General features: G+C 43.6%; 1 protein-coding gene across 2 annotated transcripts in view; it reads right to left on the bottom strand.

The window, feature by feature from the left end:
- The window catches only part of eIF3j (eukaryotic translation initiation factor 3 subunit j), a 53272-nt gene that overhangs the window by 11261 nt on the left and 22305 nt on the right, over positions 1 to 19706 (bottom strand). For both annotated transcript variants that reach the window (XM_068363372.1, XM_068363371.1), the window contains one exon: positions 721 to 889. In XM_068363372.1, coding sequence (XP_068219473.1) covers positions 721 to 889 — 169 coding nt within the window. The remainder of the gene's footprint in view (positions 1 to 720; positions 890 to 19706) is intronic.

A 19706-nucleotide genomic window follows, 5' to 3' on the forward strand; every position in this document is an offset into this window, starting at 1 on the left:
GTAAGAAATTAAAAAATTTACAAGTGGTGTTGAGAGATACAGCTCGAGGAGAAAAAACTTTTAACAGTATGGTCCCATTACTTTTGTTTTGTTAGTACAATAGCTTTACCACCTTGATACCACTATAGTGCACTGCCCATTTAAGTTTTTCCCCCTCAAATACTAATCGCTTCTTGGGTAGTGAAATATCGTAAGAAGGTTTTTGCAATCTCCCTAGTGCTATATTTTATCCTTAAGCTCACTGTGGTTGGGAGGGGGGGGGGACAACTGAACTATATTTTACAATCATAGGGACACAAGTGAATAAACATGTATTAACAATAAAGCAAGACTCAAAATTAAATTGTGTAATGTTTTCACTTACTCCATTTTACCTAAAAAATGTCATAGGTCCGAGATTAAATTTAATTTCACCATTTAACTGTAAGTGCTGGAAGGTTGTTGTAAGCAGTGAAGAGTTTAACCATAGGCAGTAAAGCATGTGTTAGGATAGGGAATGAAGTGAATGATTGGTTTTCCATGAGTGGGGCTGAGACAGGGTATAAGCAATCTTTGCATGAATGCCCATTTTATATGAACATTTTGTTGCCACTTTACTTTTTACATTGGCGAGATTAATTCGGTCTTATTTTACAAGCTGAATAAAATTAAAATTTCTACTCAATAAAAAATAAAAAAAAATTCACTCATACGCTGCACAAAGAATTTCAAGAATCCTACCTTCTTCGCCAGTATCATTTCCAATTAAGTCATTAGCTAATTGTAGATCGGCATCCTCTTGAATTTTTTGTAACCGTAATTTTTCTTCTATTTTATCTTCTGGGGTTTGAGTTCGACTTTTTTCTTCAAGTTCTCTTCTCCTTTTTTCAATTTCTTCTTGCTGTTTTGCCTGAAGAAAATTGAAATTGAGAATTAATATTCCAACTCTACTTACCAGGAATGCTTGAAAATGGGTATGTATGATTCTTTATAATATAAAAACATTATCACAACAATTACCTATCATCATCCTTACTATGCAATAAAAAATAACACCTTTCAATTAGAGACAATAATGAATTATGTGTTTTGTTCTTTCTTTACGGTTCAGACCATGAAAAAGTACAAGGAACCTACGCAATGGGGGTCTAAAGGCAAATGATGAAAGCAGTATATTACGATACCTTGTTCAAAGAGTATATGGAGAGAAAGTATTAAAATTTTTAAAAGATAAACTAACCATAAATTACAGGGATAAATTTTACATCAGAATTGACTAAAAGATTGGATTGTATTATAAAATTTAGGTGAAATAAAAAAACTAGTATGATAGAAATAGAAAAAGGTAAATGTCATGATTAATAATTAAAATATTTGGCATGTCCAATCTTAGGAGCACCATTTACAAACCATTTCACATTAAAGTATAAATACCTCAACAATTTCAATCTATCTGTTCAAACAAATTAACTTACCAAATTGCTAAAGGTTTGTGTTGGCAATATTTATATAAATGTAAGAAAACAAACCACATATATAATGATTTGTAAAAATTTCAATGTTTTAATGTCTCCAAATGAAACTAAATGAACTGAAGACATTTCTAAATTAAATTGTTGAATAAGTCTTTTATAATGAATTCAGAGAACTCTAAAACAACACCATACTTTGGCTGATCTTAGTTTTTGACTCCGTATTATGATCAGCATGCAAAGCACACATTAATTATACAGGGTAGCTTCAAGCATTACCAGTCTTTGCACCAAATTCAGAAAATAACCACAAGGAACAAAACATAAAAAAATAAGAAAACGGAAGTAGGGTAAACTACACAAAACTCTGGTCGGTTGAGAGGAGGTTCCAGGTAACTCCTAAGAAAGTAGTTCGAGGTAAGTCCCTGTGTTGGAACAAATAAAAAAATAAGTTATTAAAAATTAGCCATGAGCTTTGTTATGAACCTCCTTCATGTCCCAACTGGTAAAGGGGCTGTCACTTCTGTCTAAGATGTCAGGTGTGATCCAGATAATACTGTAGCACAAGGTTCTAATAAGACACACAAGCATCTCATCATGAGCTGTCATATGAAGTCCTAAAGGGAGGGGATCAAGAAGCCCTCGAAAAAAATCTCATCAGGAATTGAAGGGTTCTGAACTTTCCCCATGATCTCAATAGATGAGAACAACACAGCTCAGAGCCCTTAGCAGCAAACTAAATAGAAAAGACGGCAAAAGTTGTCTTGCATACGCACTTTAATGATGCTACAGCCGGCAAAAAAGCAGTCTTGATGGCAAGCTCCATAAGTAGTATTGTTTCAAGAGGCTTGAAAGCTCTGAAAGTCATACCAAGAGAGTAAGTCGCGGTCTACTGAAGTGAACCTTCAACCAGCAAATGCCTAGCAGTCAGTGACAAAAGCATCTTCACAAGAATGACACTTTCACGGCAGACTCAAGAGGTGCTCCTATTGGCAAAAGTAGAATAGATAAGAAAGTCTTTGATCAGGTGAAGTGAAGCTCTGATTGCAGACATTTCCCATGCCACCAACCACTGAAGATAGCCTTCACCTTTACAAAAGACTGGGTAGAGCACAGTTCAAGACATTTAATCTTGATAGCAGCTTAAGAAAACAAAATACTAGGTTGTCACACAGATGGGGAGTATCCTCTCCTTCCCTTGTTACAGAGCTTCAACAACAGCCTTTACCTTGTACAAAAATACTCCTAAATAAAAGACAAATGTTTGTATTCTCATTGAAACCGAAGGGGGTTTGAATTTTGTACAAGAGCCAATGTTAATCATATCAAGCTTTCCAAAGTGTGATGAAAAAATAGAGCACTCTTCTCTGCCAGACCAAAGAAGGAAGATTCATCAATAAGACCACCTCCTCTCCTTCAGTTGTTGAAGGATTCGATCTTAATTGACGACATTAGTGAGTTGCTAGTGTCTTTAATACCAAAAGATTATTCAGTCATGGTGATGGGTGAGTTACTGACAACAGAAGTTCTACAGGCACCTGTCTATATGCATAAATAATTCTTGACCCAAATTCAATTCCTCCAAATCAGTTTTACAGACAGCTTCATAAAAATTGTAGACAATGTAATTCACCTAGGCATAAGGATATAGTATCAGGGCAAGTAGTTTTTTGCTCTAATAACTTAAAACAAGATAAATACTAAAATTATCATGAAGCAAACTCCTTAATTTTTACTTAAACTTATACTTTATCTGATTACATACGAATATTACAAAGAACATCATATACAATAAAAAATATGCTATGGTTGTGTTAATGCATTGTACTATGTAGAGGATAATAACATATTAAGTCGAACTAAATATTTTTATTAGGTGTACTTATGCCTACCATTGGATTATACCTGAAAAAAATTAGAACTTACACACCAATTAGCCAAATAAATTTCAGTCGGAAAACAAAATTACAGATTCTATGGCAACAAACTTCATTTTCCATACATAGAAGTTTATGTACCTTTACACTCATGATTCATATAGCCTGTATGAGGCTTCAACAATTCATTAAAGATTTTAAATCAGTGTCCAAAGAAATTTAACAACGCTCAAAGTACTAGCCAATACAGTCAATAAGTCGTATCAAAGGAAACTTTTCAAAGATGAGAAATATATGTAGATGCAAGTGGCAGGGTTGATTGAGGTCTCATAAAGCAATAGCTTAACCTGCTACCTGGTCCACAGTCCAGGTCAGCATGCATCTAGTATTCCCTTGTCTGCTTTACATCTTGTGTGCTTGACACTCTTTCTGTAATGATGTACAATGTTATAGCTTCCTGTTTCTTACTTTTTTTTTTTATAAAAGTTATTTATATATATACTGTGACATATATATATACTGTGATATATATATATATATATATATATATATATATATATATATATATATATATATATATATATATATATATAAAGGGAAGCAAAATGTTAGGCAAAGATAAAGAAGTTAACAAGCAACACAAAATTTATTAAGCATTATTTTACACAAACCCTAACACATGGATGAGATGCAAAGCAGACAAGGAAATACCATATGCATGCAGACCTTGAATGTGGACCGAGTTGTGGGTTATGCATATATCAAAGAAGCCCCAATCATCGCTACCACATGCATCTACCAAACCTTGCCTGCTTTTTACACAAAAAAATTGTAGGGGGAGATAGTGGTACAAGTGGAAACAATAAAGGATACCTAAGAGCCGCATTGACTACTGTATATAGGGCCCCCACTACAATGCATGTTGGCATATCATACTACAACCTCCCTGGAAATTATCAATAAATTCCATGCAACAGAGAAAAATTGGGAAAAATTCACCAGGCCATAGAGCTAAGAGTTCATTCAAACTCTTTCATGCCTATTCCTGTCAAATTCAGGCTCTGTACAGAGAATTAAAATCAACCCTTCTCTACCATTGGTAAGTTTGTAGCACTTGGCTGTTTTATGTTGATTTTTTTGTTACCAATACTTGTGATTCTCATTTATTCAAATGAGCCACATATACATGCTATCATCATATTTTCTATGCCTCAAGATCAAAGATCCAAGGGGATATTCATTTTTTATTAGAGCCTCTGGTTGGCCAAGGATTTGAACCCTGACAGTTGAAATTGAGGTGGGAGGCTCCTATACCACCAGGCCACAAAGAGAAAAGAGTTGATGCCTCCTCCTTCGGGATATGGGAAGAACCTGTGTCCTGGACCAGTTTCTGAACAGAGAGAGATTTAGCTCATGGAAAAGTTTCAGCTCTTCACAAGATCTCAAAAGATTTCTGGTCTGGTGGCAATGGAAAGGAACAGATAAGTTACAATTGCTGTGGTTCCTGATCACAAAACTCAGCCAATCTCATGGGAACGATGATCGTGGCAAACAAGCGTAACAAGACGTCTTGCCCGGAGGGAATATAATCAGATGTTACTAATTAGACAAAACCCACGGGAAACGAGCATGGCAAAAACTGTGCTGCTCGCTAGCAAAAATCTTGTAGTTTGAACTGGCAGTCAGAACAAAGATAGGTTCCCCTTCCAATGGTATTGTGTATTGGTAGTAGGTTGGCCAGTGCAGCAGCCACCCGTTGAGATACTACCGCTAGAGTTATGGGGTCTTTTGACTGTCCAGACATTACTACATTAAATCCTTCTCTCTGGTTATGGTTCATTTTCCCTTTGCCTACACACACACCGAATAGTCTAGCCTATTAGTTACATATTCTCCTCTGTCCACATACACCTGAGAACACTGAGGTTACAAAACAATTCTTTTTCACCCTAGTGGATACTGCACTGTAATTGTTCAGTGTCTTCTTTCCTCTTGGTAAGGGTAGGAGACTCTTTACCTATGGTAGGCAGCTCTTTGAGAAGGACACTCCTCTGTACCATGGTCTATCTCTGTCTTGGGTTAGAGTTCTCTTGCTTGAGGGTACACTCGGGCCCACCATTATATTTTATTTCTGTTCCTCTCATTTTGTTAATTTTCATAGTTTATACAGAAGATGTTTATTTTAATGACAAATTATTTTATTTTTCCTTGTTTCCTTTCCTCCCAGGGCTATTTTCCCTGTTGAAGCCCCTGGGATTATAGCATCCTGCTTTTCCAACTAGGATTGTAGCTTAGCAAGTAGTAATAATAATAATCTGTAATGAAGCAGATGACCTAAGTTATGTGATAAGGTCACTCATGAACAGGCATGATGTGCCCAACCACTAGTGTCCTACTAGCGTGGTGAATACATAAAATCATATACCAAAATGGATTCTCAGGAAAGGAAACATTCCTGATACGCGACCTCTAGAGAACTTACCGGAACATCCCACAGTAGATGCGTTCCAGGTAAGTCCCTCCCAAGCATACGAGGGGAGATATCAGCCAGGTGTCAACGTCACTTGGCTGAGCGGATCACATAGTGACTGCTTACAATGACAGAGCTCAGGTGGTGACAGAGCAGTTTTACACTGGAGACAATCTCAAAAGTTGTGCGTGAACTCTTTGCATTCTGTGGTCATTGTGTGTGTGGATGATCGAGTTCGTAAAGCTCATGAGCGCGGATGATCGTGTTCATAAAGCTCATGAGTGTGAACGACCGTGTTCATAAAGCTCATGAGTGTGAACGACCGTGTTCATGAGGCTCATGAGCGTGGATGATGATGTTTGTAATGATCGTGAGCGTGGACGATCGTGTTCATAAAGTTCATAAAAGTGGACAATCTTATTCGTAAAGATCGTGAGCGTGGACGATCATATTCATAAATCTTCTGAGCGTGGATAATCGTGTTCGCAAAGCTTGGTAGCGCAAATGAGTGTATTTGTAAAGCTCATGAACAAGAACGATCATGTTGAGAAGGAATGACTGTTTGTTAAGCTTGCGAGCTTTGACAATGTTGTTAGTAAAGATCACGAGCATAGACAATTGTGTTCATAACGCTCGTGAGTGAGGACGATCGTATTCATAAAGCTCGTGGGCATGGGTGATCGTGTTTGTAAAACTTCGTGAGCGCGGACTATCGTGTTCATAAACCTTGTGAGTTTGGATGATTGTGTTTGTAAAACTCATGATTGTGAACAATTGTGCTTGAAAAATTTGTCAGTGTAAACGATCGCGTTCCTAAATCATGTTCATGATTTTGAACAATTGTGCTTGAAAAATTTGTCAGCGTAAACGATCGCGTTCCTAAAGTATGTTCATGATTGTGAACAATTGTGCTTGAAAAATTTGTCAGCGTAAACGATTGCATTCCTAAAGTATGTGAGCATGGACAATCATGTTCATAAATTTCAAGTGTGGACGATCGCATTTGTAAAGTTCGAGCATGGATGACTGTGTTCGTAAAGCTTAGATATGTAAGATTGTGTTTGTGAAGCTGGTGCATGTGGAAGCTCATGTACGCAGATGACAGGCTCATAGACTATTATATTTGTGGATCCGGTTCGAAGAGTTTGTGCACGTGAATGATCGTATTTGTGGAGCTTGTGCATGTGGATGATAGTGTTCGTGGAGCTTGTGCTCATGGAACATGTGCACGTGGATGATCGTGTTTGTGGAGCTTGTGCATGGGATGATCGTATTTGTGGAGCTTGTGCATGGGATGATCGTATTTGTGGAGCTTGTACATGGGATGATTGTGTTTGTGGAGCTTGTGCATGGGATGATCGTATTTGTGGAGCTTGTACATGGGATGATCGTGTTTGTGGAGCTTGTGCATGGGATGATCGTATTTGTGGAGCTTGTACATGGGATGATCGTGTTTGTGGAGCTTATACATGGGATGATCGTGTTCATGGAGCTTGCACATGTGGATGATTGTGTCCCTGGAGCTTATGCATGTGGATGATTGTGTCCCTGGAGCTTATGCATGTGGATGATTGTGTCCCTGGAGCTTATGCACATGGATGAAAGTGTTCGTGGAGCTTGTGCATGTGGAAGATCAACGTTGTATGGTAGGCAATACCGACTCTGTATACGTGGAAACCTCCTGTACATGTAATGTAGACAATGCACATAATCCTTGGGTGTGGAGCATGTAGGCATGGAACCCTTGCATGTCAAGAGCTCTAGTTGCTAAAGAACAATCTAAAGACTCCTTCACCTCTGGCAGTTCTTCAGGCAAAGACTTGGCAACAGGATAGGACAATACAGGAACAAACAATGCAAGAGCATGCCCCACTACTCTCTCTTCCCAAGGGGAGAGCAAGAGAAGAACTTTAGTCAGCAGCACTGTTCTTTCTACGGAGCTTCATCAGAGGCTATGGAAAACCAAATACTGTACTTAATTCACGTTCTCATCGTTGCAATGACGCACACACACACACTAAGGACAAAACTGCAAATGATATGATGCCCAACAGGAACAAGTATGATGGATACTGACAGGTAGCACAGAAAACTGTCTCACAATTACAGTCAACAGGAAAGATTTCATAGCCTTAACTTCTTCCTTAAATATCCTTCAATTATGAAAAAATATTAAAACAGCCAGATGAAGCATCGAAAAGTACATCAGTAATGTCCGGCGGAAAGTTGTAGTAGGGGTTGCGCTACCTATCGGGTGGGCAGGGCATACCCACCACCTGGCAGGTAACTATGTTTACATCATTAAAAGTTGAAACAGTCCTTCCAGCTTTGCTAAAGTCATACTTCTATTAAAGGACTATGGTTTGTTATCATATACAAACAAAATATTTCAATAGCATTTATTTACATAAAAAAACCAATTGAAACCCACTAAAAGAAATGCATAAACATGTTCAGTCTAGCTTTCCTAGATCATAGATGTTTATTCTAAGACAGTAAGAGTTTCTAAATGACTTTGCAGCATTACCCTCATAACCCGTCTTAGCCAACAGCTTACAAATAACATAGCCTAAAATAAATTAATAAAAGTAGAGAAAACTAGCATGTTTCAAAAATATCTAAACAGTAGAGCACCACATTATTTTGAATCATCCCTGACTTTTCTATCTAATTTCATTAATATCATGAGATTACTGCAAATACAAACAAACATATTCTGCCTTATACATCCGCTGAATCACCGTATCCCGGTTTTCAAAAAAATGTAACACTGAAAAATTTATACAGAAATTTTAAGAAGCAAAATAAATAAATACTGTACATAAGTACAAATAAAGATAAAATACTTCTAGAGGCAGAGAAGAATATCCATCCTCCTAAGACAAATTTAAACTCCCCTTCCCAACCTTGAGAATTCTGATTTTACAGTGGAAATTATCCTCTAATTTTACACAAATGAGACAATAATGAATCTCCTTTTGATTAGCTGATCTTTTTGTTTATTTTTATAAAAGATGAACAAGAAAAACAACTTTGGCTTAACCTACTAACTAAATAACAATGGTTTCATTAAAAGAAACGGTCGAGTTACATGTATTAGCATAAAACTATTTTGACAGGTTGTAAATAACAACCAGTTGAACTGAAGATTTGTACAAAAAAAGACAATGCAAATAAATGTGCAGTTCTACAGTAGTTTTATATTAGGCTGCGTTAAATTTAATCACTTGTTTTACATTTGTTACCATCTAATTTAAGATTCTAACAGTCGAATACTATCAACAGGCACAGGATATGACAAAATTTGAATAATTTGTAATTTTCTTAACCATACAAACCTCAAATTCTTTACATAGTATTATTTCAGTGCTAGCTGAGAACCAGCTATTAACCCTTTTACCCCCAATGCTATTTGGAACTTTCCAACCCTTAACCCCCATGCGTTTTCCTTTTTCAAGCATGTTTTACAATATATTTTTCTTTAGATCGCGCCGACAGCCTTAATTTTCGTCATAGAGAAGTCAGGTTGGTCTCATTATTTTGGAAAATGCCTGAAGTTTCTCATAAAGTTATCAAAAATATTAAAAAATATGCAAAAAAAAAAAAAAGTGCAAATAGCAGCTTTTTGGAACAACGTACCGGTACTTCCATGGGGGTTAAGGGATGAGTTTTGTGAAACGTACCAGTATGTCCATTGGGGGTATCAGGGTTAAGATTTTGCGGGGTGTAACTACCCTCTATGGGAGGTAAATAGCGGGGGTAACCCACCACCCGGCTCACACCAGCACTAGTAAACATAGTCACTTTCCAATTGCGGCAGGACTCCTGGGGGATGGTGATGGTGAGACCAGTATGTGTAAAGAGCTTCAGGTTTGTATACTGTAGTTAGGAAAAATACAAATTATTCCAAATATGTCGTTTGTTCCCAAACTAGATACAAAACTTACGCTCTTTACGTAGGAGACTCGCCTCCATAAAACAAACTGGCTGGAGACTGTTCCAGTGTACCTCGGTGCCCCGCATGCGCTGTTTAGAGGGAACCCTGATACCTCATGATCCTAAAGGATGACGGTCTGGATTCCTCACTTAACATAAGCATTGCCCGACTCCACCTCGCATGAAGGACAGGGGACATAAATACAGTACTATAAATTTCATATAATTTGTATTTTTCCTAGCTAAACAAACGAGTCATTTAATGGGGTTACTACTCATCATGTTTTCTACAACCAGCCAATCAAAATGTTGGTTGATTGCATCATGCTTCGTGCTGGGTAAACACAGTGCATGCACAAGGAGCAAACGGGTGGTTGCTCACCGCACCTTCTCACAACACTTCTGGTCGAGAAATGAAGAGGTTGTTCTCTCACTTCCTCTCTACGATTGAGCCTTTCGCATTCATCTCGTTTACCCTTTAGTGTTTACCTCTCTTGACTTGTTTTTTTTTTTTTTTCTATTCAAGGTACTGAGTGACTATTCCTTAATTGTAAATTACGAGTGATTAAATGAATGAATGATTTGAAGTTCTTTGGCATCTTAACATTGAAGATCATTGATGCCTATATTATTTATTATAAATAAAGAGTAAAAAATATTCAATTAGAACCATAAAGTAAATGTTATAGTTGAATAGCATTCAGAACAGCTGCTGAAATAAATTTAAAAATGCTGCTCCACATTGGCGGCATCACCTGCAAAGAAATGCACTGAAGTTGCCAGTTTGGCCAAAGAAGAATTTTGGGTCAATGCTAAGATTGCTGGATCTAAAGGTAGACAAGATGGGTCGTTTTCTACCATCTCAAAGTACTTCCTCTGTCGGACGTACAGTGGAGGAGGGAAACGAGAATAATCGACTGAACGAAGAGATCGGGAGGTCCTGCCACTTAGGCGTAAGCCCTCTTCTTTACCAGATAAGGCTACCTTATTCTTGGTGGGTCTCGGCATATCAGAGAAGAGGTCTATGACTGTCTTTTCCCTCTGCCAGGACTTGGTCCAGCTCCCCCAGATTGTTCACTCTCCTAATGCAGGCAAGAACTTGCAAAAAGAGGCGATCTGCCACTTTCAGCTTCAGGGGTGATATTTTGGGGCTGGCGGAGGCCAGCACCGCTCCTTTGTAATGTTCGGATCGGTCGTCAAAAGGTTCTTCCTCCTCCGAGCTAGCACTCGGACTAAGGTCGAGGTCGTTAACAGAGTTCTTGTTCAAAAACTGAACACTAAAAACGAGACCACTATGCTCCAGTCTTACGAAAGCAGACATTATAACTATAGAACATTCCCTTCGAGATTGATGTTCACTTATAGAATGACAACTCTTGGGTAACGATTTCATGTCCTTCTTTTCCTTCAACTGCGTATTTAATTTCCCATGAGGGTGAGGAAGAGCAGGCGGTTGCTGCACGCTTACATGCAAGAAGCAAATCAGATTGTTCCTTACGAGATGGAAAACCTACGGGGGCAAGCTCGCGACAGCTTGTCCTCACAAGGCGCTACGTTCTGTCCATACCACGACAGGGAGAGTGATTGCAGGTAATCACCTAACATCATCATTGTCCAGCTCTGAAAAACTGTGCTCTGATGGCCTAGAAAAGGGCAAGGACAAGTCCAATGCCCTTAAGGGGAACCCCTGGGAGGGTATCACTCAGGAGAAGGCTGTCTCTCCCGTGGGGAAGAACGATTAACCCTTTTGCTCCTGACGGGTGCGGAACTTGCTGAACAGAAGCTGGTGAAGGGGATCTTTCCCTCGGAAGGGAAGATCGCCCAACATCTGGTGAAGAATGACTCTCCCTCAGAAGGGAAGATTGTTCATCACTTGGAGGGGGACATCCCAACAGCTCACTTCGTTTCCTTCGGGCGGGCCTAGCCCCTCCAAAAGATTAATTCCATGAACCAACTTTGGGACACAGACGAGGCTAGACCATGAGTTACCCCCCGAAGGGTTCACCTGTCATCACCCCGAAGAGTACTTGTCAGCAACTTGTCACACGTCCCCGCCAAAGCAGAGCTAACGTTAGGACGAGAGGAAATAGAGGCCAAAGCAGTTGAGCATGCGCGAGACTCTGGGTTGAAGACCTTCGGAGCATGAAGGCAATAAATCAACCCAAGGAGAGGAGGTCTGCTCCTGTCTCGTGCCCAACCCGCAAGATCTCTTGCAGAAGAAACTGAGGCCAAAGCAGTTGAGCGGGCGCGAGACACTTTGGGTCAAAGACCTTCCTAGCCTCGAGGGGAAAAATCAACCACTGGGGAGGATGTCTGTTCTTGTCTCATGCCCAACCGCAAAACCTCATGCAACCTTACCTTGCAAGAGGACACCGTGAGCCTCAAGGAAGACCACAGACGACCAACTGCTTCATTAGTAAGAGAGACACCTATGATGGCAGCCAGCATTGATTCTCTAGGAGAAACCGCGGCGGCCCCCGACACACAAGGTTGTCCCAGATTCACATGGGCACCACTCGTACTCGTTCTACAGTACTCCCGGGGAAAGAACAACAAGCAGAGTCATCACGGAGGGCTCAAGTTGACGGAGAATGATGGCGAGGTTTCCACCCTTTCAAGGCTAACCTATTAGGGTAAGGATCCGTCTTTACCTTCTCCTGTCGCCTACTAAACCTTGTCCACTAGTAGGGCACCCTCTCCCTTTACCCTGAACAAGGAGACTCCTGCGTGCAAGAATGATCCGTACACGCAGGACAGAGACTGTGAGGATCTGTTCCCTCAGCGGACATGAAGGTACCGGAATGGAATCCTTCATTACCAAGACAAACCCATACTCTTAGATCTCACCAGCAGACAAACCTAAAATTAAATGAGAAGGAAAATTTTTTGCTTTTTAGGCCAATTTTTAAAAAGGAAATGTTTTATTAAGGGTTTAGCGGAGGAGTCTGACACGGCTACATTCCACCAGGCCGCAATAAAGAGTGACGGTGTTTACTAGCGCTGGTATGAGCCAGAAGATAGTTACACCCTGCAAAATCTCAACAGCTGGTTTTCAGCTAGCGCCGAAATAATACTCCTACGTAAAGATCATGAGGTTTGTATCTACTGGCGGAAAAAATATAACTGGTGAGTTACATGTTCTTTATAAAGATGTGTATATTAGCATAACTGAGGTGAGTTAAAGAATGACTTTCCATAACCTAGAGAGGTTCTGGAACCAAAAGTGCCACGGCACCAGCCACTCGTTAAGAAACTACCGTTAGAGTTTTTGCCCTTTTGACTGGCTACGCAGTACTACATTGGATCCCTCTCCATGTTTACGGCTCATTTTTTCCTTTGCTAACACATACACCAAATAGTCTGGCCTAATCTTTCCACATTCTCTTCTGTCCTCATACACCTAACAACACTGAGATTACCAAAAAATACTTCTTTGTTGAAAGGGTTAAATACTACACTGTAATTGGTCAGTGGCTACTTCCCTCTTGGTAAAGGTAGAAGAGAGAGTAGCTATGGTGAGCAGCTCTTCTAGGACAATCCAAAATCAAACGATTGTTCTTTAGTCTTGGGTAGTGACAATGCCTTTGTATCATGGTCTTCAACTATCTTGGGGTCGAGTTCTCAACAGCTGGTTTTCAGCTAGCGCCGAAATAATACTCCTACGTAAAGATCATGAGGTTTGTATCTACTGGCGGAAAAAATATAACTGGTGAGTTACATGTTCTTTATAAAGATGTGTATATTAGCATAACTGAGGTGAGTTAAAGAATGACTTTCCATAACCTAGAGAGGTTCTGGAACCAAAAGTGCCACGGCACCAGCCACTCGTTAAGAAACTACCGTTAGAGTTTTTGCCCTTTTGACTGGCTACGCAGTACTACATTGGATCCCTCTCCATGTTTACGGCTCATTTTTTCCTTTGCTAACACATACACCAAATAGTCTGGCCTAATCTTTCCACATTCTCTTCTGTCCTCATACACCTAACAACACTGAGATTACCAAAAAATACTTCTTTGTTGAAAGGGTTAAATACTACACTGTAATTGGTCAGTGGCTACTTCCCTCTTGGTAAAGGTAGAAGAGAGAGTAGCTATGGTGAGCAGCTCTTCTAGGACAATCCAAAATCAAACGATTGTTCTTTAGTCTTGGGTAGTGACAATGCCTTTGTATCATGGTCTTCAACTATCTTGGGGTCGAGTTCTCAACAGCTGGTTTTCAGCTAGCGCCGAAATAATACTCCTACGTAAAGATCATGAGGTTTGTATCTACTGGCGGAAAAAATATAACTGGTGAGTTACATGTTCTTTATAAAGATGTGTATATTAGCATAACTGAGGTGAGTTAAAGAATGACTTTCCATAACCTAGAGAGGTTCTGGAACCAAAAGTGCCACGGCACCAGCCACTCGTTAAGAAACTACCGTTAGAGTTTTTGCCCTTTTGACTGGCTACGCAGTACTACATTGGATCCCTCTCCATGTTTACGGCTCATTTTTTCCTTTGCTAACACATACACCAAATAGTCTGGCCTAATCTTTCCACATTCTCTTCTGTCCTCATACACCTAACAACACTGAGATTACCAAAAAATGACAAATTCGAAGATAATTTGTATTTTTCCTAACCATACAAACCTTAGCTATTTACAAAGGGTTATTACTTTTAGCGTAGCTGAAATGGCGAGCCATTAGAATTTAACGAGGGTGTATTACCCCCCGCGCTAGTTAGCGGGGGGGGGTAGGGGAGTGGTAGCTAGCTACCCCTCCTCCCCCTCACACACACGTGAATACTCACTTTCACTTAGAGGTAGGACTTGTCTTGGGGGACAGGGCTGGCGGGCAAATATGTGTAAATAGCTAAGGTTTGTATGGTTAGGAAAAATACAAATTATCTTCGAATTTGTCATTTGTTCCGTAACCGAAATACAAACCACGCTATTTACAAAGGGTGACTTATCCCTTAGGAAGGGTGGAAAGTCCCCAGCCATACTGGCTTTGGCTTTACCCAGGGACTCAGAATCCGAGTGAGACGCACTCGAGAAAAGGAGTCCCTGCACCTCACAAGTTCCTTGCTCCGCAAGGAACCATGTGGCCTACGTAAGCTTGTGTGTGAAGGAAGAAGTGTGACCCGTCTTAGGCAGTTGACCTGGAGTTCCAGAAGGAACTCTGGGTTAGGACGTTCCCAATACCACCTCGTCAGGGTATGGGGGACGCGACAGTATTGACTCAATACTCGGAACACAAGGAAGCATGGTTTACCTGCAGAGGTTCGAGGTCAGCTATGCAGAGACCAGGATGCTGCTTCCCCGTAGAGGGGATGATGAAGAAAGAAGTAAGGGCCAGACATACTTCTTTCGTTCATGCAGACTAAAACCTGATGATAATGCCCTCAACCTTCTGCTACCTGTCCAAAAAGGAGCCTGAGGATAGACCAGCTGTTGTGTAGCCACCACAGAGCGATAGAAAACGTATCGAGACTCCTGTGGGTCACGCCCTGCAGGAAGCGGGCTGCGAAGGTCATCAGACGCTTCCAGACTCCAGCTTGTAGCACCTGCGTCACAGAGTAGTATTACTCGAAGGCGAGGACGTTGCGATGTATCCAACATCGTGCTGTAGGGCGACGTGACGGGGGAGGGTTTGAAGACAGGTCGAGATGAATGTACTCGAGTCCGGGCTGAAGAGGTATACTGGTGACTCTCCCCCCATGTCCTCCATGTGTTCCCAAATCGGCTGCAACTGAGGCCAAACTGCAGCTGTTCCCAGCGCTAACCTCTCGATTCCTTACTGGCAAGAAAGAGAAGGTCTTGGGACATAACACACAGAATGGAGACTCGAAATCTTGAATGAATCGGACCGAAGGGTCGGGACCCTCAGATTCTGAGTCTAGCCAACAACTCAGGAGCGAGCCTGAATGTTGCCTTCCCCTCTTCCTTAGAAAGGGGGGAGTAGTAAGAGACCAAGAAGATTGCTTACACACTGGCCGTGGCCAGAGTGAGCAGAAGACCCAAGGCGGAATACAATCCGAGGCCTGTCGTAAAAGGGTCTTGAGAAAATCTCTTAAAGGACTAAAAGTCCGAGCCATGCTCCAAGTTGGAGGTCTTCCTCCGACTAGGGCATGGACGATCGTAGCTTCGCATGAGCGAGGATAGATCCAGCGGGCAGGAAAAAGTTATTCCTTTAAGCCTGAAGGTCAGGGAAAGTCTGAGCGACAGGCTTCATTGCCGAGAGCGGAAAGGAGCTTCCTCCCGCCGAAAGGCAATAAGACCGTTATTGCTGGAGAAGAGGCCTCACGGGAAGAGGTATATCTCCCACGGCACCCACCACCTTAGACTCTTCACTTTGCCTGGGAGACCCCTGTGGATGACTATCGCAGATGACGCGACCTCCGTACCGCGACTGTAGCGGGTTGTCTCTTCTAGAGGAGGAAGCGTAGTGTCTCCAGGCATGAAGCCGAAGCGATGCCCCGGTTCGGGAGAGATGTCGCAGTGTGGTTGCTTGAGTAGTCTGCGCCGTGGGAGAAGCTCTCCCGGGCGTTCCGTCAGGGGAAGCAGAGGGTCCAGAAACCGTTCTGCGCATAGTCCCAGTGGAGCTCTCCCATTGAAAGGTTGACAGACAACCTGGTTTTGTTGAGACCCATTGTCCGCACACAAAAAGGAGGGAAGACGCAGGCGTCGAATTTGTCCCACCATCACCGGAATGCATCTTGCCAGAGTCTCGGGGTCTGAGACTGGGGGTAAGACTAGTGGAAGCTTGAGGTTCCAAGGTGTTGCGATCAGGTCCCCCAGACCAGCACTTGCTGGTTACCCAAGGTCAAAGACCCCTAGGTACACTCTCTCTATGAGGCTCTGCTCGGATAGTCTGAGAGAGACATTCCCCTGCCTGGAATGAGAGAGCCGATGGTGGAATTGAGAGAATCTCAATCATCCCGGTATCTCTACTACAAGATGTGAAGGTGTGAAAATGCGTCCCCTGCTGGTTAGAATGAAGTCGACGCGCAACGGGGCGACTTGGCAGGAGCTGTAGGATCTGAAGAGGGGCCAGACTAAGGCCCTTAAGCCTGCCTGAATGATGGAGAGGTATCCTTCAGGTCTTGACCATAGGCCTGGACCGGAACATGCCCCCCCCCCCCCCCCCCCTTTCCTTTGACGAGTCCGAGAACCGCATCAAGAATGTGGGGAAAGGACGAGAATATCCACTACCATCAAGAGGCTCCATAGGTCAACACCCATTGCAGGTTTAATAGTTCCGCTGGTCCCATAGGGCCAGGGAGTCCGGTTAAACATTGCCTGAAGCCACCGGGACTTGGATCGCCCCACATGGAACTTATCCTGAGGCGACCGTTCGGACTATAGACGGGTCAATGAGGAAAGAAGAACTAGGAAAACGTTCCAAGGTAGGGCTGAAAGCTCTGCTTGACTGAGAACAGGTACTGCGACTCTCCTCAGTCTTGCCACAGTCAACCGAAAGGAAGGCTCGGAGGATGCGGTAACAGAATCTGGCGTCCCCAGGTGGTCACCCATCCAAGTACCGACGTTGCTTAACCTCGCTGGACGGACGAGAAGCGGGGTTTCCAATGTGGTAAGGCGGTTGACTCAAAATCATGGCCAGATACTCCAGATGTTGAAGCAGAGGAAGAGAAGGCTCCAAGCAAAATACCATGAGCCCACACTCATGGTCACATTCCGGAAGCTAGTCCCGGCGCTGAAGAAGGTCGAAACCCGAGCCTACCGGAGTTGACCAGCCCTCCAAACAGCAGAGGAGGCGGAAGCCTGCACCTGAGCGGCCAAGAGGAAGGCAGGGAGAGTTCTCTGGGGAAACAAACCTGCTATGCCACGGCGGGATAGCCACACTGCATCATAAGCAGGAATACTTGCAGTCTAGGCTGAATTCGACGAGCACCCTGGAAGATGGATGGAATGGAAACTGAAAGTACCCGTCCTTCCGATCCAGGGTTAAAGGAGTCCTGTCGCCTCGTTACCAGTCTGATCGATTCTGCTGGTCTACGCTGGCCGAAGTTTGTTCGACAAACTTGATCAGGACTGAGAGGTCGACTATGGACATCCCCTCTCAGATCCTTCCTTACAAGAAAGGATCGACTGAGGGGACCGGGGGTGAAGCCGTCGATGATCCTAAGGAAGACCTTCGCCTAAGGTATGGATCATTCTGCCCAACCGGGCAACTCTGCTGACGCTATGGCATAGAGGTTCAGAGACACTGAATTCGCTGACAGAGACAGCAGGCGCGATATCCTTGGCTACTCACAGAGATTGTGCGAGAATGGGCATCGGGAAGCTGTCATTCGGATGAGTAACCTTAAGCATCCTCCCAGCGAAAAAACCTGCAATCCTAGAGTTCGTGAACTCCTTTTAGGCCTATGCCCCCCCCGGGGGAATCTCCCGTGCCATCTGTTCCTGACAGGAGGAAACTGCAATTGGACACCTTGTCCCAGTTGTCGTAGCCGATAACTTAGGCCGACGTGGTTGAAAGAAAAGGGCGCTGGAGCCCTGCAGAGTCTGGAAGAAAGCGCCTTGGAGGAGTGAAACCGGAAGTCGATTTACTCCGCACAGCAGCTGTCTAAGTCTCTGTCCTTGGGCACAGACAAAACTCTTCTCAAGGATGGAAGGGTATCTGAGGTCGTCGACCTCCACAGATGAGACACCCGAAGGAAGCCTTCAGTCAGCGCGTCCAGATGGTACAACATCGAGCTTGTCCGCAAGTAGATACTTAACGACGAAAGGCCAAGGTGTCTGAGCTCGAGAGGAGGAAAGTACCCTTGATCTTCCTGTAGCTTCCTTGAACCAAACCTCGGGCCGTAACCGAGGAGGGAAAGAACCTGGTAAGCTCCCAGAGGAAGAGGTAAGCAGTCACCCCTTGTCCGATGGAGAAATCTTGAACGGAAAGCCCCCCCCGCCAAAAATCCTTCCAGGCCGGGAGAAGGAGAGAGTACTCGTGCAGGAGAGGGGACCCTCGAGACCGACCTCTTGGGAACCAACTTCGCCCTGGGGGAAGTCACCACGAAGTCCACTCCTCTCTTTCTCTTCAGCGTAGGAGAGACAGCCGCTGGTTTGTTACCCTGGCCGGCGAGTGCTGGTTTCATAACCCTCATTAACGCCCGTGCCAGCGGACCAAACCATGTCTGCTGCTCCAAGGACACAGAGTCCGAAATCCTCGCTAAGGTGAAAGGGATCGGGCGATCCTTTGGAGTGGACACGACGGTACCTGCCTGAAAAGAAGGTGGGGAAGAATGCTGTACTGACCTGTCTTCGTCCTGCACTACCAACCTGTGCTTGGATGGAGGTGATCCCGAGTGCCGTCTAGGAGCACGCGTCCCTGCTGCTACCACCGGCTGTGGAATTCGCCGCGAACTATGGTCGCGCGAGGGCGAACGGTTGCGCAAAGGCGAATGGTCGCGCGGGCGCGCAGGCGAGCGGTCGCGCGGGCGAGCGATCGCGCGGGCGCGCAGGCGAGCGATCGCGCAGGCGAGTGGGCAGGTAAATGAACACGTGTCCGAGGCGACGAACGCAAGCGATGGCGTGACGGCGAGGGATCGTGCTGCCGCGTAGGTGAAGAAGATCGCTGGCGATAATGACCGCGTGATGGTAAGCGATGGCAAGCAGCATGTGTAGGTGAATGATCGCGTGAAAGGGTGCGATGGTGATCAGCATCCGCAGGAGGGCGATCGTTCAGGGTTGTGCGATGAGGAGCAGCATGCGTAAGCGGGCAATCGTGCAGGGTTGTGCGATGGCGAGCAGCATGTGCAGGTGAATGATCGCGTGAAAGGGTGCGATGGTGATCAGCATCCGCAGGAGGGCGATCGTTCAGGGTTGTGCGATGAGGAGCAGCATGCGTAAGCGGGCGATCGTGCAGGGTTGTGCGATGGCGAGCAGCATGCGCAGGTGAATGATCGCGTGAAAGGGTGCGATGGTGATCAGCATCCGCAGGAGGGCGATCGTTCAGGGTTGTGCGATGAG

The sequence above is a fragment of the Palaemon carinicauda genome, chromosome 40, assembly GCF_036898095.1.
Source record: "Palaemon carinicauda isolate YSFRI2023 chromosome 40, ASM3689809v2, whole genome shotgun sequence".
Lineage (NCBI taxonomy): Eukaryota > Metazoa > Arthropoda > Malacostraca > Decapoda > Palaemonidae > Palaemon > Palaemon carinicauda.